General features: G+C 35.8%; 1 protein-coding gene across 1 annotated transcript; it reads left to right on the forward strand.

Moving 5' to 3' along the window:
• On the forward strand, window positions 1-27694 carry EBAG9 (estrogen receptor binding site associated antigen 9). Its single transcript, XM_040494269.1, has 7 exons — window positions 1-291; window positions 11985-12082; window positions 15439-15517; window positions 16497-16655; window positions 18318-18425; window positions 22484-22575; window positions 25953-27694. Exons 1-7 carry the CDS (start codon window positions 262-264, stop codon window positions 26071-26073), a joined length of 687 nt encoding a protein of 228 aa, XP_040350203.1. The 5' UTR covers window positions 1-261; the 3' UTR covers window positions 26074-27694.
• The last annotated feature ends 207 nt before the right edge of the window (window positions 27695-27901 follow it).

Here is a 27901-nt window from a genome sequence, read left to right on the forward strand (position 1 = left end):
CACCATGCCGCGCTCACGCGTGGAAGGCACGCCTGCGGGACGCCGGCGCGGAAGCCCTCGAGTCTCTGAATGGGCCCCCGCAGGTCCTTCCTGCCCTTCTTCTGCAGGCCTTGCTCCTTCCCAGATTTTTCCAAAATCCAAATCCCAACCTACCCCTGCACCCACTTCTAGCGATTTAGAGCGTTTCGCTGAGCGCCGTTTGCATGGCGTTGGGTTGTGTAACCTGAAAATGCTCTTGTTTTTCTCATCTGTACAGTGGGTATGATTTTTTTTTTCATCAGCCAGTTTCAGGTGGGTGACCATAAGTGAAAGCATTTTAGTCATGAAACTCCTACCTTTTGAGTCATTCAGGAGACCTTAACTCTATCAGCCCTCCTCGTTAAGAGTTCGGGTGTCACATATTTGAGGGCCTTTAAGTGGCAGAGATGGTACCTTCAGCGCTCCACTGTACAACCCACTCCCACGTTCCACTTCTAGTTCCCTTTCTCTTTGGTTTTTCACATGTGAGTTCAGGTAAATTTTATTTTTGCAGTCTTGTGATATTCCTTAACCAACTTGAGAGTTACCAACTTAATTTGAGGCTGTCCCGTACTGTACTAGATCGTATGTATTTTTTAAATTTTATTTTGGTATTGAAAAATTTCAAAAATGTGTTTTTAGAATTACAGCAATTGAAGACTTATTTATTCTGGTGTGTACTAACATAGATTTTGGCTTGGCTTGTTTGACAAATTGTGATCTAGTGACTGCTGAAAGGGTCTCGCCAGCACTTTAAGGGTTACAAGGAAGGAAGATACATTTAATCTTGTAGTTTCTAATGCAGTGTTTTTTCACAAGTGTAGATGAATCTTTCTCTTGACTGAGTGGGGTTCTCATTCCTGTTGATTTCCTAGAGATGTTCATTTCTCCAAAAGCCCTGAGGATAGGTTGCTTCAGAATTCTGATTCTTTTCCTGATGTATCTTAATTTTTTGCATTTTCTTACTAATTTTAAAGGAAATTTTAATTTAAAAATCAGGTTTTATTAGCATTTTCAGTTTTGAAAGTATTTTGAAGTAACCAAACTGCAAAGTAGCCTAAGATGCATACTTAACAAGCTGATGACCTTTCAAAAATTAAACTGAGACAATAAGTACAAAATTAAAAGCTTTGTCAAATGCAATATGCTGTGGGGAGAGCCTGGGCTTTGGGGTCAGTCTCTAAATCCTGAGTGAGTGAATCTGAGCTTCACTGTCAGCCTCATCTGTTAAATGGGTATAGTGGAACTTAACCTCCTTGTCCTTAGGAGTCCAGCAACGTGATAGAACATAGATTGTCTACAAATATGTCTTGAACATACTGAATACTCAAGGAATGTTAATTTCCCTTCATTCAACAAATATTTGAGTACCTGCTATGTGCTTATCTATTGGATAAGATCTAGAAATACCAACCTGAGCAAGACTGATGAGTCCCTGTCTCTTTGGTCCCTTACATTGTCACTAGCCTGTGACAGTTGAGAGCAAACTAAGGGTTTCTCTTTACTGGGTCAATAGTTTTTCCCATCACCCAGGGTAGCATCTGTTAGATAGTAGGTGCTAAACATATATATTCGTTGAATTGAGTGGGAACATTAAGCAACTCTGGGTCTCAACAATATTCCTGCCTGCAAATGAGTGTAATTTATAAAATCAGAAGTATAGTTAACTTGAGTGCATTTTCCCGTTTCATTGCAACTGGTTAGAAAATTTAACCTGGAAATTATAATATCATCACTGTATTACTAAGAATGTGCGTTGTTAGTGAGGTGTTCTTGGCCTTGGAATTAAATAGACCTCCGTTTGAATCTGAGTCATTGGGTGTAGGAACAGGGAAACATGGACTTACTCTTAGTGCTTCAGTTCTATGAAATGAGAACAATATTATCTATCTCATAAGATGGTTTTATGGGTTAAGAGATAATTTTTAGATAATGCTTAGCATACAGTAGCTGGTCAATGAATATTGGTTCCTCTCTTTTGGTAATCACAAAAGCAAATTTTCCACAGAATGAAGATATTCTTCATTGCTGGGGAGAGAATTCTATTGTCAGTAATAGCCCCACTTCCTGTTTTTCTGTTGAACAAAACTTTATTTTTATTTTAGAGAGTGAGAGTGTGAGAGGGGGAGAGAGACAGAGAGAGAGGGAGGGATGGAGGGAGGGAGAGCGAGAGAGAGAGAGAAAGAGAGATGGAGGGAGGGAGAGCGAGAGAGAGAGAAAGAGAGAGAATCTTAAGCAGGCTCCACGCTCAGCAAGGAGCCCACCTAGGGCTTGATCTCTCAATGTTGGGATCATAACCTGAGGTGAAATCAAGAGTCAGACATTCAACTGAGTGAGCCACCTAGGTGTGCCTGTTGAACAAAACTTTAAATTTTAATTTCAGTTACCATTGAAATCGGCCAAGTTGACAAATACTGAACAATGACACACAACAATATTTGTGGCAAGGTGATGACAGTGGTTGCAAAGGTGCTATATGAAATTTATTTTCAACTGTGTGTGCATGTATATATCCAGAGACCCACTCCTTTCCCCAGTCCTTAGATATTAAATATCTTCTCCCTGATAGAGTATTTCCTCAGTTCTTTTCCCCCTTTCCTCCAAGTGCCACATTCCGTACAGTCTCTTTTCTAGTTATCTTTTTTTGTTATAATTTTTCTGAAATTTTAGCCTAAATTTTTATTTAGGGAAATTTGCTTTCCTTTGGTTGAGAGTTTTATTTTTGACAAATCAGCTTTAAAGTGAAGCTTTTGTTCATCTTAACTAGTCAGGTCATTCTGTTCATAATAAAGCAGTTAAACCTTTCAGGTCTGTCTTTGCAGCTGATAACTGAAGGTACTAGGCAAACAAGATTCCCTCGGGAAAGATGGTACAGGGCAGATAAGGTATATAGAAAAAACTCTAGTACAAAATATAGAATATAAGTACTGTAAGAGAAATATACTGGAATTAAGAAAACTTTATAACAGCCCAGCAAGAAATAAAAAAGGCTTATGCCAGGGAGATTGCAGTGGAAATAGAGAAGAATATGGGCAGTACTAGGAAATGGAATAAGGCCTTTTGACAGTTTGGACATCAGGGACTAAGAAAGGAGCAGTCAAAATTATTGCATTTTTTGAAATCCAGTAAACCAGTAATTGAGGGTTTTGTTGACAGAAATATTTAAGTTACTTGAATAGTGAACTTCTTAATTTTTTTTTTTTTTTTGGTTCATACTCTTTGAGTCACTATTTTTTCTGTCCTCTCAATTAGTAAGCCAACTCTGAATACAGGCATTCAGTAAATCATTCCATTCATGTGGAGATAAGGCCTCCGGTTTTACAAAAATGTATGAACATTGCTAAGGGAGCCTTTTGGAACTCTGTTACTATAGGGTCTACTTGGCCTTTCTACCTTTCTAATTGTAGAAATGAAAGGAGCTAGCTGTGTGTTTTGCCCTTCTTTGAAGGGACTGGCAGTAGTGGCTCTACAGAGCAGTTAGGATCAGGTACCATAAGAGTTGACTTGTATTTCCTTGTTTGCTTGTGTTTCTTTTCTTTTTTTTTTTTTTTTAATTTTTTTTTTCAACGTTTATTTTATTTTTGGGACAGAGAGAGACAGAGCATGAACGGGGGAAGGGCAGAGAGAGAGGGAGACACAGAATCGGAAACAGGCTCCAGGCTCCGAGCCATCAGCCCAGAGCCCGATGCGGGCCTTGAACTCACGGACTGCAAGATCGTGACCTGGCTGAAGTCGGACGCTTAACCGACTGCGCCACCCAGGCGCCCCTTGTGTTTCTTTTTTTAATAGTTTATTTATCCTGAGAGAGAGAGAGAGGGAGACCAAGAATTCCAAGCAGGCTCCATGCTACCAGCCTAGAGCCTGATGAGGGGTGGGGCGGGGTGGGGCAGGGTGAGGTAGGGTGAGGTGGTAGGGAGGGCTCAAACTCCTGAAACTTTGAGATCATGACTTAAGCTGAAACCAAGTCTGAGGCTTAACCTACTGAGCCACCCAGGTGCCCCCTTGCTTTCTGTTTTTGTTTTGTTTTTATTTGTTTTGAACTTTTATATTAAGGCATAACATACAAACAGTATATATAGTATACTGGTGTTGTTACCACTCAGATGGAAATGTAGATCTTAGTTCCCTTATGCTTCCATACAACTCCTCCATTAGAGGTGACCACTATTTTTTACTATGTTCTTTTTAATTTAATATAATATCTTACTAGTTGAGAAAACGGTTACATGCTGTTTTCAAGACTTTAGGAGGTTATTACTCATATCTGGTAATTAAAAACAAAGAGTACTGTCTGCTTTAATCCATACATGAATGAAATATATTTTAAAACATTAGGTTATTCATAGAGGGATGGTGTATTTATCTAGGAAGATTTGAAACTTATAAGTTTTATTGCCTATCTTAAAAAAAATTTTTTTTTAACATTTATAATTGAGAGAGCGAGACAGAGCATGAGCATGGGAGGGGCAGAGAGAGGAGGAGACACAGAATTTGAAGCAGGGTCCAGGCTCTGAGCTATCAGCACAGAGCCCGATGTGAGGCTTGAACCCACCAACTATGAGATCATGACCTGACCCGAAGTTGGACGCCCAACTGACTGAGCCACCCAGGCGCCCTTTATTGCTTATCTTTATAGAAAAAAAAGTCAGCATTTTAATTTTGGGTAGAAGTAACATAAAGCTCTCTCTGATTCCATGATAATTATTACTTAAGTGAGGTTTCACCCTCTTCTAAGTAAATATATATAGACCTGATGTCCAAACATAGTGTTTATGCTTTTTTATCTTGGAAAAAATAATGTATCAAATTATGTTTTCATTTGTTTTATCAAACCATTCTACTCCAAATAATGGTATTAACCAACTGTAATGATTGTTTCCCAAGTTGTTACTAATGGACTCGGAGGCAGATGAGTTTTAGTTGTGTGGCTTATTGCCTCACTTTGCGCAGAAAGTTAATTTCAGTGTATATTAGTTTGCTGATTGAGGCCATTAAGAAGTTGGATGATATACTGATATATTCAAATTATTCCAACATAGGAATCCTATTCTAAGTGCTTACTTGGTAATTTTCCTCCTGTGACAAATAAAAGGCAAGGAGCCGCTAAAACGCGAAAATTGCATTGTCAGAAACACTGCTGTGTGTGTGTGTGTGTGTGTGTGTGTGTGTGTGTGTGTGTGTGTGTGAGCATGCGCACTTGCATGTGTGCAGTTGTAATTTCTTCTGATTTGATTTAATGTTATTTGCTCTACCTTCCGACAGTGGAAAAATAGTCATCTTTCATTGATTAGTGAACTGTATTTTCATTTTCTGTCTCGTATTTAGAGACTCTGAATGTGGAAATGTTTACTCATTCTCCTTGGCAATTCATTCTTCTCATCACTCCCAGTCCCATCCCAAGATACTACTGATCCACTTTCTGTCACTATAGATTTGTTTGTATTTGCTAGGGTTTTTAAAAAATATATGGACTCATATATGTTTTCTGTCTGGCTTTTTTATTCAGCATAATTATTTTGAGAAACAGCCATGCTGTTGCTTCCAGTAGTAGTTCATTACTTTTTATTGCTGAGTAGAAATCTACTCTATGTATATACTATGGTTTGTTTATTCATTCACCTGTTGACATATATACTTGGGTAGTTTCCAGTCTGGAGCTATTAAATATAAAGCTGCTGTTCTAGTACAAGTTTTTGTATGGGTACATGCTTCCATTTATCTTGGGCAAATTCCTAGGAGTAAAATGGCTGGGTGACCTAGTACATGTTTGTTTAACTTTGGAAGAAACTGCCGACTATTTTCCAAAATGGCTGTACCATTTTACATTCTCACTACCAGTGTATGAGAGTTAAAGTTGTTCCACATCCTCACCAGTACTTGGTATGGTCATCATTTTTTAATTTGATTAATTTTAATAGGTATAAAATGGTTTTAAACTGTGGTTTTAATTTGCATTTCTCTGACGATTAATGTTGTTGACCATTATTTCATATACTTATTTATCATTGTATCTCTTTGGTGAAGTGTCTGTTTAGACCTTTTGCTCATTTTTTATTTTTAAATTTTTGTTTATTTATTAATTATTTTTTTAAATTTACATCCAAATTAGTTAGCATATAGTGCAACAATGATTTCAGGACTAGATTCCTTAATGCCCCTTACCCATTTAGCCCATCCTCCCTCCCACAACCCCTCCAGTAACCTTCTGTGTGTTTTCCATATTTAAGAGTCTCTTATGTTTTGTCTCCCTTCCTGTTTTTGTATTATTTTTGCTTCCCTTCCCTTATGTTCATATGTTCTGTGTGTTAAAGTCCCCATATGAGTGAAGTCATATGATATTTGTCTTTCTCTGACTAATTTCGTTTAGCATAATACCTTCTAGTTCCATCCACGTAGCTGCAAGTGGCAATCATTCTTTTTGATTGCCGAGTAATACTCCATTGTATTTATGTACCACATTTGCTTTATCCATTCATCCATCAGTGGACATTTGGGCTCTTTCCATACTTTGGCCATTGTTGAGAGTGCTGCTATAAACATGAAACAGCACACCTGTATCCCTTTCATAAATGCCTAGTAGTGCAATTGCTGGTCATAGGGTAGTTCTGTTTTTAGTTTTTTTTGAGGAACCTCCATACTGTTTTCCAGAATGGCTGCACCAGTTTACATTCCCACCAGCAGTACAAAAGAGATCCTCTTTCTCCACATCCTCACCAACATCTGTTGCCTGAGTTGTTAATGTTAGCCATTCTGACAGGTGTGAGGTGGTATCTCGTTGTGGTTTTAATTGGTATTTCCCTGATGAGTGATGTTGAGGATTTTTTCACGTGTCAGTTTGCTATCTGCATGTCTTCTTTGGAGAAGTGTCTATTCATGTCTTTCGCCCATTCTTCACTGGATTATTTGTTTTTTGGGTGTTGAGTTTGGTAAGTTCTTTATAGATTTTGGATACTAACCCTTTATCTGATATGTCGTTTGCAAGTATCTTCTCCCATCCTGTCGTTGCCTTTTAGTTTTGCTGATTGTTTCCTTCGCTGTGCAGCTTTTTATTTTGATGAGGTCCCAATAGTTCATTTTTGTTTTTGTTTCCCTTGTCTCCGGAGACATGTTGAGTAAGAAGTTGCTGCGGCCAAGATCAAAGAGGTGTTTGCCTGCTTTCTTCTTGAGGATTTTGATGGCTTCCTGTCTTACATTGAGGTCTTTCATCCATTTTGAATTTATTTTTGTGTATGGTGTAAGAAAGCAGTCCAGGTTCATTCTTCTGCATGTCGCTTTCCAGTTTTCCCAGCACCACTTGCTGAAGAGACTGTCTTTATTCCATTGGATATTCTTTCCTGCTTTGTCAAAGACTAGTTGGCCATATGTTTGTGGGTCCATTTCTGCGTTCTCTATTCTGTTCCATTGATCTGAGTGTCTGTTTTTATGCCAGTACCATATTGTCTTGATGATTACAGCTTTGTAGTATAGCTTGAAGTCCAGGATTGTGATGCCTCCTGCTTTGGTTTCCTTTTTCAAGATTGCTTTGGCTATTTGGGGTCTTTTCATACAAATTTTAGGATTATTTGTTCTGGCTCTGTGTAGAATGCTGGTATTATTTTGATAGGGATTGCATTGAATATGTAGATTGCTTTGGGTAGTATTGACATTTTAACAATGTTTGTTCTTTCTATCCAGAAGCATGGAATCTTTTTCCATTTGTTTGTGTCTTCTTCAATTTCTTTCATAAGCTTTCTATAGTTTTCTGTGTATAGATATTTCAACTCTTTGGTTAGATTTATTCCTAGGTATTTTATGGTTTTTGGTGCAGCTATAAATGGGATCGATTCCTTAATTTCTCTTTCTGTTGCTTCATTGTTGGTGTATAGGAATGCAACCGATTTCTATGCATTGATTTTATATTCTGCAATTTTGCTGAATTTATGAATCAGTTATAATGGTTTTTTGGTGGGTTATTTTGGGTTTTCTTGCTCATTTTTAATTGAGTTATTTGTTTTGTCACTGAGTTTTGAGAGGTCCTTATATATTCTGGATAACAGTCCTTTATCAGATACATGCTTTGCAGAGATTTTCTCCTAAGCTGTGCCTTTTCATTCTCTCAACAGTGTTTTTGAATTTCGACAATTCAGTAACTTCTACAGTTATTCATTTTGATGTAACCCAAGTTATTGATATTTTCTTTGATGGATGGTGCTTTTGGTGTCCTATCTAAAAACTCTTTGCCTCACTCAGGGTCACCAAGATTTTGTCCTTTTTGTTTCGTTTTGTTTGTATTTTTTCTCTTAGAAGTTTTATAGTTTCAGGTTTTGTATTTAGATTTTGATTCATTTTGAGTACTTTTTTAAGTGATGTGAGATATGGATTGAAGTTTGTTTTGTTTGTTTTTGTGTCTAGATGTCCAGTTTTCCCAGTGCTATTTGTCAAAAAGACTGCCCTTTCTCCACTGAACTGTCTTTACATCTTTGTCAAATTTCAGTTGTCCCTGTATATATTGGTCTATTTCTGTACCTTTTATTCTGTCAGTCTTGACTCCAACACTACACTATTTTGATTACTGTGGCTTTATGTAACAGGCCTTGAAATCAGGTAGTATTAGTCTTTCTACTTTGTTCTTTTTAAATGTTGTTTGGCTCCTATAGGCTTTTTGTATTTACATTTGAATTTTAGAATTGTCAGGTTTTAGAGAAAAAAACTTGCTGAGATTTTGTTTGGTATTGCATTGAATCTATAATTTGATTTAGGGAGACTTAATATCTTAACCATGCTGAGTCTTCAAGCCCTGAAAGATCTTTTTAAGTTAATTCAGGTCTTCAGAATTTCTCTAAGCGATATTTTATAGTTTTCAGTATGTAAGCCTTTCATTACATTTGTCCTAAGTATTTCATATGTTTTGTGCTTTTATAAATTTTTTTAAATTTCAATTTGTAATTGTTTGCTGTTAACATATAAAAATATGGTTGATTGTAGATTCCATTGAATTTTCTAGATAGACACACACTGTTTTCCTTCTTCCTTTCCAATCTGGTTTCCCTTTATTTCCTTTACTTACTGGATTGCACTTGCCAGAACCTCTACTACAGTGTTGGCTGAAAGTGGTAAAAGGAGACATGCTTGTGCTGTTCATAATCTTAGGTATGAAGTGTCCAGTTTTTCATCATTAAGTCTCATGTTATTATATAGGTTTTTCATAGATGTCTGTGACCGGGTTGAGAAAGTTCCCTTCTATTCCTGGTTGATAGTGAGTTTTTACTAGGAATAGATTTTGGGTTTTGTCACATTCTTTTTCTACCTCTGCTGAGATGAATAAAGGGTTTTTCCTTTTTAGTTTGTTAATATGGTGAATTACATTTGATTGTCAAGTGTTAAATCAACCCTACATTCCTGGGTTATGCCCCACATGGTCTGAGATATTATCCTCTTATATATTGTTGATTTTGATTTACTGATTATTTTGTTAAGAGTTTTATATTTCTCTGCCCCTCCGCCCTTCCCTCCCTCCCTCCCCCCCCCCCCCCTCAAAAATAAATAAACATTAAAAAAAAACTTTAGGAGCATCTGGGTGGCTCAGTCAGTTAAGCGTCCAACTTCGGATAAGGTCATGATCTCACAGTTCATGAGTTCAAGCCCGTTGTTGGGCTCTGTGCTGACCACTCAGAGCCTGGAGCCTGCTTCAGATTCCAGGTCTCCCTCTCTCTCTGCACCCCCCCCCCCCGCCCCAGTAAATAAACATTACATTTTTTTTAATTACCAAAACAGAGAGTTTTGTATCTATGTTCTTAAGGTATTAGCCTCTAGTTTTCCTTCCTGGTAATATCTTTGGTCTGGATTAATATCAGTGTAATTGCTCGCCTCAAGGAATGAGTTGGAATTCATTCTCTCCCTTTCAGTTTTCTGGTAGTTTGTGTAGAGCTGGTATACTTTTTCCTTTTGGTTTGGTGGAATTCACCACGGAAGCCATGTGGGCCTGAAAAAGTCTGAACCACAAATTCAGTTTCTTCAATAGATAGAGAGATTTTCTGGTTATCTATTTCTTCTTGTGCTTTTATAACTTGTTTCAAGGAATTTGTCCGTTTACTCTTATATGTCCAATATAGGCATAAAGTTGTTTGTAGTAAAAGCTGTTTAATATCTGTAGACTTTCTGGTAATATCACCTCTTGTTTATGATATTGGCATCATTGTGTTATTAGGGATGTATATATTTTGGATTGTTACGTGCTTTTGAGTAACTGACCCTTTTATCATTATGAAGGACCATTTTTATGCCTGCTAATACTATTTTCTTTGAAATCTACTCTATGACATTGAAATAGTCACTTCAACTTGTTTTTGATTAGTGTTAGCATGGTATATTTTCCCCCATTCTTTCACTTTTAGCCTATCCGTATTTTTATATTTAAAGTACATTTTTTTTTTAATGTTTTTATTTATTTTTGAGACAGCACAAGTGGGAGAGGGGCAGAGAGAGAGGGAGACACAGAATCGGAAACGGGCTCCAGGCTCTGAGCTGTCAGCACAGAGCCCACCGCGGGGCTCAAACTCACGACCGTGAGATCATGACCTGAGCCGAAGTCGGACGCTTACCCGACTGAGCCACCCAGGCGCCCCTAAAGTACATTTCTTGTAGGTAGCGTATAAAGATCTTATTTTTTTAATCTAATTTAATAATCTCTGGCTTTAAATGGGATGTTAGACAATTGACATTTAATTAGAATAGGTTTAAGTCTTTCATCTTGCTGTTGGTTTTTGACTTGTCTAATCTGTTATTTGTTCCACTTTACCCTGTTTTCTGCCACCTTTTTTTCTTTCCTTCTCTTCTCCTTTTCTCTTCCTTTTCTTTCTTTCCTTTCCTTTCCTTTCCTTTTCTCTTCTTTTCTTTTTTTCTTTAGAGAGAGAGTGCACCAGCCAGCATGAATGGGGGAGAGAGCAGAGCTGGATGTGAGGCTCAATCTCACCTAACTGTGAGATCATGACCTGAGCTGAAATCAAGAGGTGGATGCTTAACTGACTGGAGCCACCCAGGCACCCTCTGGCACCTTTTCTATTGACGATTTTTTATCTCCTTTGTAGGCTTACTAGTTTAACTGGAACTTGCCCCTTAGAAAATATGATTTAATTGATTTACTAGGGTTAGGTCCAGGTATGATTATTTCTTTAAAGAATCCCAAATACATGAACCACTGGACTAGATCATCTGTATGGTTACTTCCAAGTTATTAGCTATGTGACTTTGGGCTAGTTATTTGACCTCTCTTAATCAATTTCCTCATCTATATAAAGGGCATAATTCAATGTATCTGTCTAAAAGTTAAAAACATTTAAAAATATTTGTGAATAGTACTGTTATGTTCATGTGGTTCAGACTTCAAAAGGCACAAAAGACGGTATACTGTTTTATGGTTTTTTTTAAATTTTTTTCATAGAAAATAAAGATAATTAGAGTTGAATTAAAAAACATTCTGAGGGGCGCCTGGGTGGCGCAGTCGGTTAAGCGTCCGACTTCAGCCAGGTCACGATGTCGCGGTCCGTGAGTTCGAGCCCCGCGTCGGGCTCTGGGCTGATGGCTCAGAGCCTGGAGCCTGTTTCCGATTCTGTGTCTCCCTCTCTCTCTGCCCCTCGCCCGTTCATGCTCTGTCTCTCTCTGTCCCAAAAATAAATAAACATTGAAAAAAAAATTTAAAAAAACATTCTGAGAATATTGAAAATTTAACTATTGAAAATTTAAAAACCTAGTTTCTCAAATATTGAAAATTCTCAACTATTGAAAATTTAAAAACCTAGTTTCTCAAATTGTCAATATGATTTACATTTTAATTTTAAAATTCATGGTGTTATATTTGTGGTTTCTAAAGAAAAGTAAAATATGTCTGATTTTCACAGCTCATAACAGGATCTTTCAGCTCGACTTCAGAATGGGAATATAGCATATGAAATCAGCTTAATGTATTTATTTTTGTGCTTTTCCCACAGGTTTTGATTCCCACCATGGCTATTACACAGTTTCGGTTATTCAAAGTTTGTACCTGCCTAGCAACAGTATTCTCATTCCTAAAGAGATTAATATGCAGGTAAACAAATTTTATGTTCAAATTGATCTGTTTATCATTTTGCTGATTTTGGATACCTTCATAATTATAAAAAGACAGGGCAGACAATATTTAAACTAAATAACTTGATTATAGTATTCATTCATTATTCTTTGATATTTTAAAAAACATTTTCTCTACTTCAGATCTAGAAAGTGGAGTTTTACTTCTTTTCACTCTTTCAGATTCTTACCTCTTCAATTAAAATCACATTCTCATTCCTACAGAATTTCAGAAAAAAGCAAACCAACTTATAATAAGAGAGTTTATATGTACATAATTATTTCATTACCAGAATGTTTTAAGGTGGTTAAGTGGAATTAGGCATAAGTATTTCTTTATATACCACAATATGAATGTTGTTTTTATAGTAAAAAACAAAACAAAACAAAACAAAACTTGAACAGAAAAATCCCAAACAAAACAGTTTTGTTTTGTTTTTTTTTAATCTCTTAAATGATATTCCAGAATGTGGAATGTGGACTACTTAGTCCAAGTCAGTTAAGTCATTCTGCTTCAGTAAGTCATCCGGAGATTGGAATTCCTTCTGTTTTGTCATGCTACTGTACCCTAGAGCTGTAGTGCTGTATGCTGAGGTACTTCAGGGCTTCACATTAAATTCACAGGGGTATCATCAGGATATTTTTACATTTCCAGCAAAACACACAGTGAATGTGTTTTAGTCAGCATCTGTTAACCCTGCACAAACTACTAGTTCGAGGTAGTTCACATTAGATCCTGCAGCTGTTTTGATGATATTCTTGAATGTTTGAGATAAGTTTTTGTTTACTTGTATTTTTGGTGGCCTAGCTTTGCAAAGCTAGGATTTAGGTTAGAATTAAAGCAAGTACTGAACCAGATTTAATGTGGAAGAGAAAAAGAGGATGGTAGTAGCCAATCTGATTTCAAGTTTTGAGAAATTGTGTCCAGTAGACATACACACATTGCATTAGTGATTGTGGTTATTTAAGAATGAAATAAAAATATTTTTCCTTAAACTTATTTATGGTGTTTTTTCAAATGGCTACTAAGTAGTTAGGACATACATAAGTATTAAATTGTTTGGTCCTAACTACTTAATTAGTGGAACTGTTAGGGATTTGTTTTGGCCTAGGGGTACTGTGAAAGAAAAAATACTGACACACAGAGTAGGGTAGTCAAAAGAGGAAGTAGAAGGCTGTTTGTTCCTTTTGTGGCAGACTTGATTTAGAAGTTGCACACAATGATTCTGTTCTCAGCTTATTGTCCAGAGCTTAGTCATATGGCCACCTAGCTTTAAAGGAGCCAGGAAATATATTCTCTGGCGAAATGGCCATTTATAACTACTAAAACTCTGAGGATTAAGGACATTTATTGTTAGAAGTAAAGTGAATTGGGATTTTTTTAAAAAAGAGGTCCATAATATGGCAGTGGAAATGAGTGGATGAAATAGAGTGAAGATGATCACTGGAGGAAGAAAGGTCAGGAAAGAAATGGAAAATTTAGGTGATTGTTGAATTCACCCAGGAAGAGAATGGGATTTGGGAAATAGGGAAAATAGTGAACTAAGTGCTTAGATCATCAGAGCATGAGGAGGAATGGCCAGAAATTCATGAGGTAAAGTAGGATAAGAATTGGCATTAATTGGGGTGCCTGGGTGGCTCAGTCGGTTAAGCGTCTGACTTCAGTTAAGCATCTGACTTCGGCTCGGGTCATGATGTCATTGTTTGTGAGTTTGAGCCCCACATCGGGCTCTCTGCTCTCAGCACAGAGTCTGCTTCAGATCCTCTGTCTCTCTCTCTCTCTCTGCCCACCCCCCCCCACACTGTCTTTTTCTTTCTCTCAAAAATAAACAAACACTTAAAAAAATAAAGCACATCTTTGAAAAAATAAATAATGGGCATTAATTGCCAGAAGGCTAGAGGTTAACAGGAGATAAATTATAGGTGTTTTTCTCTTTGCATATGTATTTTCTAAAACTAAAACACTTTTAGTATAAGAAATTGCATTTGATTTTTAAAATATTAAGGATAATTGTTGCCATTATAAATTTCACTATAATTCTTAATAATAAATATATTTAGGATTGATTGTATGTTCATTCTAAAAGAAAATTGATTCATTTTATAGAATAAGCTTGTCTTAAGTGTCAGAAGGAACCTAGATCATGTGTTATAAAATACTGGGTTTGCATTATAAATTTAGTAGTAGATTGTATTATCTGTTTATCCTTTAAATAAGATATGATTTCTAATCTTGTAGTAAAAATAGCTAACTTTACCAGTTAGCTCTAAGTAGATTTATAGATTATTTAAAATGAAGCAAGTGATTAATCATTTGTAATAGCTACCAATTTTTTAGTGTCTTATTATATACCAGGCACTGTCTGGTGTCTAGCCGCTGGAAATATGTCATTTAATTAAATCTTCACAACAATTCGACAAAAGTAGGTTTGAATACCTGCATTTTACAGATGGGGATGTTGAGGCTGAGAGGTTAGTTGATTCTAACTAGACTCATAATTAAAAGAAGTAACATTGAAAACTATGGTTTACATAGTTTCCTTAACCCATGCTCTTTTTTTTTTAAGTTTATTTATTTTGAGAGAGAGACAGTGGGCAAGCAGGGATGGATCAGAGAAAGAGGGAGACAGAGAATCTCAAGCAGGCTCTAAGCTGTCAGTGCAGAGCCTGACTCAGGGCTCAATCCCAAGAACCGTGAGATCATGACCTGAGTCGAAATCAAGAGTCAGTTGTTTAACCAACTGAGCCACCCAGGCACTCTGATAACCTGTGCTCTTAACAACTGAGTTACAATACATATCTTGTTTAATGTAGTGCTTTTCCTACTAATCCTTAAAACTTACCAATTACAGTTTAATTCAACCCAGTGATTTTCAAACTTTTGAATAGTTTAATAGGTAATCTTACCAAAAAAAAAAAAAAAAAATATATATATATATATATATATATATATATATATGACAAAAGCCAAGCCATCTTGTTGAAAATGGCATAGGTGTCCCAGAGCTTCACCTACAGAGCATGGTTTGAAGAGAAAGCATGGTTTGAAATCACTTGGCATTTTTGTTTTTGTATTTATATTCCTCCTGAATTTATCTATAATATGAGTCCTAAGCCAAAAAGCAGTTTTCTCCTGTCGAAGATTTAAAAAATATTGAAAAGATACCTGATGCATGCCTTTTCTTTTCATATTTTAGTGAGCAACTGTTAATTATTAAAATAAATAATCGCAAAATTGTAAAAGATCTTTTATAAGCCTTCAGTTACTGTTTATAATTCTTTTACCAATGCTTGTTTTGGTAGTTATTAAAATAAATTATTTCATTTTCATTTTAGATCTGGTAGAGGACGGAAATTAAGTGGAGACCAAATAACTTTACCAACTACAGTTGATTATTCATCAGTTCCTAAACAGGTAATTTTTTTTTTAAGGTTGAATAAGGGTTCCAGAACCATAGTTTTCATACTGGATTGCAGACCATTAATTAGTATGTCATGAAGTTAATTTGGTAGTCAAGTCAGGATTTTTGTTATATTTTTTAATCCTAAAATCTTTATTTGGTTCTTCATAGTATTTTCTGTTACTTTGCTGAGATTTTCTATCTTGTTTTTCCATTGATTTCAAGAGTGTTTGCTATTGCTTGTTAAAGTTTTTTTATAACTACTTTAAAGTCTTAGATAATTATAACATTTATATTATCTTTCCATGCAAGTTGAAATTTATTGATTGCTGAATAATTTTGAGTTGTTTCACAGACGTTTTGAATATTACATTTGAGATTCTGTCTTCTATAAATTCTATCAAGAATGTTGATTGTTTTTTAAATCAGGTAATCAACCTGGTTAAGCTTAGGATGCAAGTTTCAATATTCTTTCAATGGACTGTAGCTTTAAATGTCAGTTCAATTTTTAAAGCATTTGCTCTTGTTTTGGTTTTGGTTTTTTAATGGATAGAACTGATTAATTTCTAGTAAAAGTAAGTGTTTTTTTAAACTTTTGGTTTAGTTTTGGTATGTGTTATAAAATTTGTATTTTCCTTTTGGTCAGAAAGTTTGAAAACCAATTGTTTAGACAGCCTATAGGTTTTTTTTTCTTTTCTTTTAATGTTTATATATTTTTGAGAGAGAGGGAGACAGCGAGCAAGTGGGGTAGGGACAGAGAGTAAGGGACATGTAGAATCTGAGGTAGGCTCCAGGTTCTGAGCTGTCAGCACAGAGCCTGACACAGGGCTCGAACTCATGAACTACAAGATCATGACCTGAACTGAAGTTGGTTGTTTAACCAACTGAGCCAGCCAGGCTCCCCTAGAAAGCCTGTTTTTCTAATAAATGATGAATTGAGATGTTGACTAGGTTACTCCTTTGTGACTGACAATATTTGTCAATGAAATGTAGGCAGATGTTGAAGAGTGGACATCCTGGGATGAAGATGCACCCACAAGTGTAAAGATTGAAGGAGGGAATGGGAATGTGACGACACAACAAAATGCTTTGGAACAACTGGAACCTGACTATTTTAAGGACATGACACCAACTATAAGGAAAACTCAGAAAGTATGTTAAAGATTTATGCTTTTGGAAGTTAAACTATTAAACTGCTTTTCAGATTCCTGTAGTCAAAATTAGTATAATTGATATTTGTCAGAAAGCCTCTTTCTGATGATCAATTTGTTGTGTTTTCTGTCATATTAAACAGGTTGATATATTCAACCTACTAGACGTAGATCTAGTAAGTTGTACCCCTACATCTGTTAAAGTTTTATAAATATTACTGAAATCCAACTGTAGACCAGATTCTAGATTCCAGTCTGTTCTGTAGAGACGAAGCTGAATAAGATAAAGTTCTGACCTTAAGAGAGTTCACAGGTAGCGATGTCTACAAACTGATGGGTATAGTTTCCATTGTTCATAACCATTATAAAACTGATGTAAGGCTCTGAGAGCACAATAACTGTGAGCTTATGTTAATCTTCCACACTTTAATTAATCCATTTTGAGTTGGATATGGAATATCACTTAAAGGTGGAGGGGAATTATTGGAAAAAGAACAGTGACTGATTATTTTCCTTTCTTTTTATCAAAAATAGTACATGTACTTAAAAAATTAAGTTAAATAATATAGAAGAACTTTTAATGAAAAGCAACAAACTTCTGTCCCATCATTCCCCATAGCCAGTTGTACTTCCCATAAGCAATCGCTCATAACTTTTCCTGTTTGGGTTTGTAATGTTTTTTATCATATCTATATATAATATTAAGTTGCTGTGTCTTGATTTACCAATCACAGACATTGTCCATTGGCTTCATACTATCCTAGATGAGGTTTGTTTCATACTACTCTCACTACTATTCCCCCTCTTCCAAATATTATGATGTTATTATTCCAGTCTACCTCACTAGTCACTCTGACATTTCAAAAAAATAAATAAGTAAACATATTTAGAGTTCCATTTCTTCTTCAGTCATGCATAGAAAATATTTTTTTAAATATACTTTATAAAAAGAGGACATTATTTATTCCACTCTTCTCTAATAGGGTTTCTCACCCTCTTCTACCTCCCAACCAGTTTCAGCTGTAAATTTATTTTGACAATTTCAAGGCTGATAACATTTACATTCTGTAATCATGATTGTTTTTGTTAAGCTGTCCAAATGTCTCAGTGCTGAAAAGCATTAAGTTGTGTATTTTTCAAGGAGTTTGAGTTTCTTAGTAGATGAATACCGTATATTTTGGAAGAATATTGCTGTTCTTAGTAGAAATCCAGAATATTACACTAGTACCTTAATAAATTAATTAGACTGAGAATGTTTAAGCTACACAGCTAATACTACTGCCTTGAAAGAGTTAATACATTCATCAATAACCATATGCTAAGAGAGCTTTTAGAAAGATGTAACACGTGTTCTTATTTAATACAGTGACTAAAAGTGCCAACTTCTATTTTATGGGGCTAGTGAAAGAAAAAGAGGAAAATTTATTCTTTTTAGAAAAAGTAAAGTGGAATTTTTCTTAATATGTAAGTGATTTGTATGACAATTGCTTAAGAATTTTGATACTCTTTAGAGATTTAAAAAAAATTATATTATAAATTTTAAAGAAAGAAAGGCAGGACATATTTAAAATAATTATAAAATACTTTGGTCACTTAATTATCTTGTTTCTTTTTACATGATATGTAAAATACTCCTGTAATTCTGTTTCAATTAATCTTTCAGATAATTATTAAGAAGAGAGAACCATTAAATTTTGGCATCCCAGATGGTAGCACAGGTTTCTCTAGTAGATTGGCAGCTACACAAGATATGCCTTTTCTTCATCAATCTGTAAGTATGTAATAGTATCTAGATAAGAGTTTGTTTTTATTTGTTTTCTTGAAAAGAGAAGAAAAAAAATCAAAATGAAGTGAACATAATATTTGTATTTCTCTGCTTTGAAACAGGTTTAGCAGATTGAGAGAGATTAATCTGGAGTTTTACCAATCTTATCCTTTTATGAGATTGTAAATTTCATCAGCAACTAAGATCAGAGTCCCACTGTATACATAAAAGATCGAGACAATATGTTACTTAAAAATATGACCTTTAGGGGCGCTTGGGTAGCTCAGTCGGTTAAGCGGCCGACTTCAGCTCAGGTCATGATCTCGCGGTCTGTGAGTTCTGAGCCCTGCGTCGGGCTCTGTGCTGACAGCTCAGAGCCTGGAGCCTGTTTCAGATTCTGTGTCTCCCTCTCTCTGACCCTCCCCCGTTCATGCTCTGTCTCTCTCTGTCTCCAAAATAAATGTTAAAAAAATATATATATGACCTTTGAAGAGATTACCACTGAAATTTAAACTTAAAAGCAGGTAATTTTAAGTGAGTCATGAATTGTTTCCCTAGTAGAGTATATTTACATTTAAAGTATAAGTTGACTTATAGTTGGTTTTGACTTAAATGCATCAGTTTTAAGGACAAAAGGAGTAAGGAAAATATATAACTGTTTCCCAACCTTGGAAGATCTCAGAATCAGCTTTGAATTTTTTTTTTAATGTTTTTATTTATTTTTGAGAGAGAAAGAGAGAGTGAATAGGGGAGGGGCAGAGAGAGAGGGAGACACAGAATCCGAAGCAGGCTCCAGTCTCTGAGCTATCAGCACAGACCACGATGTGGGGCTCAAACTCATGAACCATGAGATCATGACCTGAGCCGAAGTCAGACACTTAACTGACTCAGCTACCCAGGCATCCCTTTGAATTTTTTTTAAAAACACCAATGTCCAGACTTCTCCCCAGATCTAAGCTTTATCATGCTTTGATTAATTATTGATTAATTTATTATATTAGTTATTGTATAACAGCCCCACACTTAGTGACTTAAAACAGTAAACATATGCTTTATCTCCTACAGTTTCTATGGATTGGGAATCCAGAAGTGACTCAACTGGATGGTTCTAGCTCAGGGTTTCTAATGAGTTTCCAGACACATCATTAGCTGGGGCTGTAGTCATCTGAAGGCTTGACTGGAACTGGAGGCATCATTTCAAAGGTGGCTCATTTTACATGCCTGGCAATTTAATGCTGGTTGGTTGCACAAAGCCTCAGTTCCTTGTCACGGATCTCTCCACAGGGCTGCTTGAGTTTCCATATAACATAACTGCTGAGTTTTCCAGAACAAGCAGTCCTTGAGAGAGAGAGAGGACATGCAGAGATGAAGCCACAATGCCTGTTTGTGACTTAGTCTTATGAGGGACACACTGTCACCTCCAATTATTTTATTCATTGGAAACTAGTCAGTAAATCCGGCCTACATGCAAGGGGAGAGGAATTCAGCTCTACCACTTGAGGAAGGAGTGCCAAAGAATTTGCAGACATATTTTTAAATTACCACCATCTTATTTGTTTGTTTAAACTGCACAGGTGTTTCGGAGTACCCTCTCCTTGGAGGACCCATGTTTATGTATGTTTTTAATTCATTAATCAAAATCTGTTCCTACTAATGTGAGACAGTGTGTTAGGTGCTAGTAACATAGAAGAAAGTAAGCAAAACAGGCAGAGTCCTTGCTTCAAAAGAGTGCAGTCTATGGGGGAGTTTCAGTGTTAAATAAATGATCACACATAAATAATGCAGATTTTGATAACTGCTGTGCAGTTACATCATGCTATGAGAGCATAATAGTACCATAGATGTTTCTCTAAAAGAACATAGCATGTTTCTTATATTTCTGAGTTTTATACTTTATTCATATATGTTTGATCCATATTGGTAAAGTGGTTCAAATTTTTCCAGTGAATTAGTAAAACGTTTGCCACTTAACTGGAGTTATACGTTATTATAACACTACTATAGCTCATTATGAAGTTGTAAATATGTAATTCCTTATAGAGTTGGAAAAGGTAAATAGGGTAGGTGGAGAATCTCCAATGCTATTTCCACATATTTTCCTCCAAGCAGATGAAATAAGGGAGTATTGCTTAGGACAGAATGGTAATCTACTGCACTTTGTTCTCTGCTCCAAAAATAACGTATCACCCATTCTACCAATTAGGCTTCTTTGAAATTCCACATTCTATTTTTTTTTAATTTAATCATCTATATTGTTTTGATAGCTTTTTATAGTAAGGATATTAACTTTTTTCTGTCATCTTTTATAACTTTTCAGTTTGTTGTTGGTTTTATTTGGTTTGGATGTTTTTGATTGGCAGATACTTGTTTTTATGTAACAAATCAATCTTATCGTTTAAAACTTTTTTACTTAGAAGGCCATCTTTACTAAAGGACCAGATATCACTCTTTTTTTATGGTCTTAGGAGTTAACTTTTTAAATATCTAAGTGTTTTATACATAGAAAGTCAAATATCTCACTGGAAAAACAGATATGAAATAGACATAGCCTGATAACGAAGAAATGTTCTCAAAGAAATCCAAAGTAAAATAATAAGACACAATTTTTAAATCTTAACAAATTAGTGAAGAAGAAAGAAGGCCGTTGGCCATATTGACAGATGACAGGAAGACAAGGCTTCACCTGCTGCTGTTGGTGGGATAAATTGGTATAACTTTTCAAGAGGGTCATTTTTATTTGGTTCAGTGGTTTTAGTTTTTTTTTTAATTTGATTTAGCTATTTTAATTTTAAAGATTTATATTAAACAGATAATCAGAAATACACTAAAAATTTTTTAACAGAGGGAGTGCCTGGCTGGCCCTGCCCATAGAGCATGTGACTCTCAATCTTGGGGTTGTGAGTTTGAGCCCCACTTTGGGTGTAGAGACTATTTAAAAATAAAATATTAATTTTTTTTTTTTTTTTAGCAGAGGATGGTATTACATTTACAGTTAGGAGAAAACCATACGATTTACTTCATTTTTAGGTGTAAGCGCTCAAAAGAAAATACAATAAATCTATTCACAGATTGACACCAGTTATTTTATGTTCATAGTCATTTCCACACCTAAGTAGACATTCCGGAATGAGCATTTTTATTGTTTGGTGGAAGAAAAAGTGAACTTTTAGAGGTCTGACCTGGGGAATAGTGGAAGGTAGTGGCTAGCCTACTGGTATCAGGTAAGTAGGACAGGGAGAAGGAAGCACAATGTAGAAGTACTCTGGTGAAGAGTAAATGTTGCCTGATTTATTGTGTTTGCCTTGGACCCACATAGTAAGAGCCATTGAAAAATCTGTATGTTACTTATGCTTAAATGAAAATGCATGTGCCGGCTTGGAAACTTCAGTTCCTCACGTTGATCTCAGCACAGAGTAGTGAAGCACCTCTAATCCCGTCTCCAGTCAGTCTGTCTCTTCTCTTGTCCCCACCCCACCCTGTCAGCTCACTGAAAAGAGAGAAACCGAAAGAAGAAATGTTCCATTCTTGTCCATTCCAATTTAAAGTAGGCAGAAAAAGAAAAGTCAGTATAAAAGGACTATGCTTTAAAACATAAAATAGGAAGAAAGCTGGACCTGCCCAGGACTGCTGAGTACTGAAAGTCACACATCACAGGAAACCCCTGAGTTCCAGGCAGACCAGGGGCCAAATCATCTGGGCCTTTGATAGGACATGAAGAAGACACAGAGGAGTGACAAAATCTGAGTTATGTTTTAAAAGATACCCTTCTTAGGGCGCCTGGGTGTCTCAGTCAGCTAAGTGTCCGACAGCTCATGTCATGGTCTCATGGTTCATGAGTTCGAGCCCCACGTTGGGCTCTGTGCTGAGAGCTCGGAGCCTGGAGCCTGCTTCGGAAACTGTGTGTCGCTCTCTCTCTGCCCCTCCCCTACTCATGCTCTGTCTCTGTCTCTCAAAAAATAAATAAATGTTAAAAAAAATTAAAAATAAAAGATACTCTTCTTGATCTCTAAGGGGAGAAAGGAGAGCTCTTTACTCTCATAATTTTGTTTTGTGTTTTGTTGTAGCCTGAATTAGGTGACTTAGATACCTGGCAGGAAAATACCAATGCATGGGAAGAAGAAGAAGATGCGGCCTGGCAAGCAGAAGAAGTTTTGAGGTATTTTAGTAATATTTACACTGCAACTCGAGTAGAGGAACCAGATTTGTTCATGTTACATTCAAAGTCAAGAAAGCTTATTCTGCCAAACATTTTATTTTTCTTAAATCTTTCTCACTTGAGCTTAGATAATATGAGATTTTTTATTTCAGACTACATATACTATTTTACATGATTAAAACTTCACAGAAACCAGAAATTTAAAGCATTATAGAAACAAAAGAGTAATAATGTTATTAACAGCAAATAAGATCTTTTTCATATATCCATCATTTACTATTTGCTTTATACTACCTTCCTTCTAAAACATAGTTACCTTTTGAAATGTGAGCCACCACTGTATATTCCTCTAAGTCAGCAATTCTACCTTTAATTTTGTTTCTCTGTGGCCTAGAATAGTGCCCAGCACTGCACATTTGAATGGCAATAATGTATATAGCACTCTACATTTGTATATGTATCTTATTAGTTGATATACTCAAAAGCCCTATGAATTGTAAATAATTGTGTCAGGTACTGCCCATTCTACAGAGAAGAGAATACTATTCTAGAGGTCTTCAGGTTTGTTTTTGTTGGTGTTTATGTTCTTATCTCCGTGTTTTTGTGAGCAATAAATATAATTCTTGCTATTGCTGCATTAAAGAGTAAAGAGAAAATTTACCCTGAGTTTGTGACCATCATCACTGATGAAAAGCTCAGATATTTAAATGTGGGTAAATTATTTTTGTGTGTGTGTTTTTTTTTTTTTTTTGAACGTTTATTTATTTTTGGGACAGAGAGAGACAGAGCATAAACGGGGGAGGGGCAGAGAGAGAGGGAGACACAGAATCGGAAACAGGCTCCAGGCTCCAAGCCATCAGCCCAGAGCCTGACGCGGGGCTCAAACTCACGGACCGCGAGATCGTGACCTGGCTGAAGTCGGACGCTTAACCGACTGCGCCACCCAGGCGCCCCATATTTTTGTGTTTTTTAAAGATATAGTAAAATACATTGATGTAAGTTAATTTTAAAAGATAGTTTTTATAATAGGGATAGAAAATAACAACTGATTTCATTGATTTCATTTTTGTATTTCTGTCTTTATCAATTAACTACAGTTACCTTGAACAGACAGCAGAGGGTGCAGTTAAATAAATGAGAGTTACGGCTTTTTTTTTTTTTTTTTTTTTCTTTTTGGTCTTGTCCTTCCTATTTTAAATACTTTTTTTTTTTTTTTAACAGGGATGGGTCACATTTTAATAGTAAAGTTATGAGAGTTTTAAATATTTACTTTTCACTTAATCATTATTCACTGTAAAGGAATTATTTTTTAAATTGTAAACAGCCACATTTATGTTGCATAGATCATCCAAAAAGATGTTACTTTTTTTTTTTACTCTATTTTTGGATAAATCATAGATATAGAAGTCTGAGTGTTTTAGAATAAACAGTGGTCAGGGGCGCCTGGGTGGCGCAGTCGGTTAAGCGTCCGACTTCAGCTCAGGTCACGATCTCGTGTTCCGTGAGTTCGAGCCCCGCGTCGGGCTCTGGGCTGATGGCTCAGAGCCTGGAGCCTGTTTCCGATTCTGTGTCTCCCTCTCTCTCTGCCCCTCCCCCGTTCATGCTCTGTCTCTCTCTGTCGCAAAAATAAATAAACGTTGAAAAAAAAAAAAATAAATAAACAGTGGTCATTAACCACAGGATAAAGGAAGGGCCATTCATTCTGAATCCAGTAATAACGACAGTACTGTACAGTTTATGAGTTCACAAGTATCCTAACATTCACTGTACCAAAACATTTTTTTTTCCACCCTATCCTCTTGCACTCTGAACAAAACAAGACAAAAAAAACCAAAACCCTAAACTTAGTGTTTTATGTTATATGACAGTTTAGGAGAAGGGGCCTATCAGTCAGTAATATATATGCTTCATGCTGCAAGTTGCATAAGTTAGAGTCGGAGAGACTTCATGTCCTGCGGTTTATTGTCCCCAGAAGAACACTGCAAATTGTTAGTGTATTCACACTCCATGTCCTCTGACTCAGTCCATTTCCCATTGCCAATGCAATACTGCCAGTACTGTAATCAATACTGTTAAGGAAGAAGATTCCTATACTTTAGAAATTCCAGGCATGTATCTGGAGAGGAAAAATAGGTTTTCTCTGCAGTAATCTCTAAATTGCTTCATTTTCCAGGAACATGAATTGTTGATATTTACACTTCAGCTAGTAACAAGGTGGAGGCTTATTTGTTTGCAAACAGCCGACCCTTTATAATTCTTATCTTCCTTTTTGCCACTGACATTTTGACTGTTTTAGGGCAGATTATCAGTTTTGCTTGAAAGGTATCAGAGCTAGTGAAATGTAGATTTTTTTTTAAAACTATTCTTCCAAAACTCTGTGAAGGTCAAAGTATTGCCTAAAAACCCTCTGTACTTTCTTGAATTTTGGTCATACACCTCTCTGCTTACTCCCACTTATAAATACGATGAGACAAAGATTTCGCTTGCCAGAGTCGGCTTCGAGCTGCCCCATATATAGGTAATCCACACTGGATTTTCCTGTTTTATAAAAGCTTGTGTTGCCTATCCCACGTACAACTGTGACCTACCACTTCCCTCCTCAACCTTGCATGTTTTGACTTACTTTCTCATACCCTCATCCAGAACCAGCTTCGGTTCTTTTCTCTCCTCTCCATCACCCCCTACTACTCTCACTCCCCACATGAGTCAGTCAAATGACAAAAGAGAGGCTGGTGATTCTAGGTCTGTAGAGTCAGGGAGGGGCCAGGGAAGAGGTAAGGATCTCCTAATGTATACTCAGTAAATACCCACCATTCTGCCCCTTCATCAGTAGAGCTGGCCAAGTGTTAATCTGTAAATAGATTTCTAGCTTCCAGTTGGAAGGCTGGTGTGAAGTTTCCATTTTCTTTGGGCATTGTGTTCTGCACATCTGTGTTCTTGACTTCCTTTAGCAGAGTGTTTTTAACTATTATAATAATAGAAGATTTAATCCTCAACATCACGCTTTTCTGAATGCTATCAAAAAGAAGGTGTGGTGCAGGGGAGGTGGTGGTTTAGTGAAAATAATCTGAAGAAGAAGAGGGGTTAGAAGATATGGGTTCTTTTACTTAAGTTTATGACTTTGGGCAAGGCACTCGGCCTTTGTTCTTCATTTTACTTATTTGTAAAATAGAGATAATACTCTTATTTTCCAAGCTTTGTTTTAAGGATTAAAAGAAATACTAATTTTGAAAATCTTTGAAGTTTTCAAAGCAGTGAGAAGAATGAAGATTTTTTGAACTTACATTTGATGATAGCTATTTCTTTCTGGAATTTATTTGCCATTTTACTTGTGTGGTATTTTCTAAAAGTAAATATAGGACTGTGTTTCTCTTCAGGCAGCAGAAGATAGCAGACCGAGAAAAGAGAGCGGCGGAACAACAAAGGAAGAAAATGGAAAAGGAGGCACAGCGGCTGATGAAGAAGGAACAAAACAAAATTGGTGTGAAGCTTTCATAGCAAATGCTCTTCACATGTCATAGTGCCAGGAGGAGAAATGGGAGTTCCACAACTCAAGCAACATTTCGAGGGATTTCAGAGTATTTTCAAGAATACAAACACATTGCTTGGTTTTATTGCATTCATCTGGCCATCTAGGACACCAGGATTCTCTCAAAGTACCTTGAGCTCTTAGTGATTGAGACTCAAAAGAAGAAAAAGACCTATGAGGCAATATTTTTTTCAACATGCTCCAAGTGTAAGACAATTGTTTGCTGTAGAGAAATTATCACAAATGGAATATACCAGTACCTCTTCTAGCTAGTGTTTCTAGCTGAATAAATGGGTGTAAATAATTTTATGGTGGGAAAGAACTCTGCTCTCTATAATGCTTTCCTTCATTGTGCATAATGATAAAATAAATAATTTTAAATATTTTTTTGTTTCCATGATTATCTGACCTAAATCAGACAAACCGCAGGGCTTTAACTTCTTTATTTTTGTTGTCAGAAGCTGGTGTTGACATACATTTCCTCTAAATTGAACTGGTATTGTTTATGTTTAATATGACATTAAGGGATTTGATGACTTTGGTTTTCAAGAAAATCACATTAAATGCAGTACTTTTATTTATCGTATATATTTTATACATCATTGTTTCTTTTAGACGGTGTTGTAATGTTATACATATTTGTAATTTATATTGCATGTATAAATTGGAAATCAGCAAAATGACAAATTTGCATTATTATAACTTGTGAGTTTTAAAAACTAGTATTAGTAGTTTTTCCCTTTTGTTAGGGATTTTAAGATGTTCCAGTGTTTTAAGTACCTTATTAGTCCCTTGCACAAAAGCCATTAAATTCCAAATGCAGAAAGCCTTCAGTTCTAAAATTTCAAAGCTTTTAGGTGATTTCTGTATCAATTTTATATATCTGACATAATGCAGTTCACCATGTTGTTGGCTAAGATAATATTATCGATTCATTAAATTTCAAACTGAGATAGGAATAGTATTTTTATTTTTGGGTGTTGACTGGCTCCAAAATCGTTTCAAGGAAAAAGATACATACTGTGTTTACGGGAAAGAAATAGATTTGATAGTTTAAAATTCCATTAATTTTTCTCCACAATTAAAATACATGCAGTCTGATTTTCTATGGCTTTAGAATTTTTAAAGATTTTTACTTTCATAAAAGTTGTTGCCCAAAATTAACATTCTGTGGGGTTTTTTTTAATGTTACAAGTACTCTAAACTATGGCTGATCTGTTAGAATTTAAAATATTTCATAGTAAAATCACAGACTATATAGTGAGATCACCCTGGGTTCTTATCCTAAGCTCCCAGACTAAATATGATTGTAGAATCAGTTGAAATTTAACTTTGGTAAAAAGCTGGTTTTTACAGTCCCAAGCCACATTTTCAATCATCAGGTTTATTTGAGTTTCTGCTGATATACTCCCAATTAAATAGAATTAGACTTAAATTTTTAGTAATAAAAGTTTTCTCTTCCCTTATTTGTATTTATTTATTTTTGTTCATGGGAATGCTACATGATTTCTCTAAATTTGGCGTTCATAAAGGATAACCTCTCTTTTAGCACAATAAATTTTACTGCTTTTTCCCAACAGTTGACAAGTATTGAAGTCTGCTTTGGTCATGACTTTCATGAGTGTGGGATTTTGTTTTTTGTTGGTTTTTTGATTTTTGTTTAATTAGAAGTAAAAACTGGTTAGAAATTATAGTTTGTATGATTAATTCGAGAATTTTCTTATGGAAAGAATGAATAACAATTCTGGGATTTTTTTTTAAGCCTCTTTTGATATGTAAACTGAATACCTGTGTTCA

Source organism: Herpailurus yagouaroundi, unplaced genomic scaffold, assembly GCF_014898765.1.
Source record: "Herpailurus yagouaroundi ecotype Mexico unplaced genomic scaffold, PumYag 186, whole genome shotgun sequence".
Classification (NCBI taxonomy): Eukaryota; Metazoa; Chordata; class Mammalia; order Carnivora; family Felidae; genus Herpailurus; species Herpailurus yagouaroundi.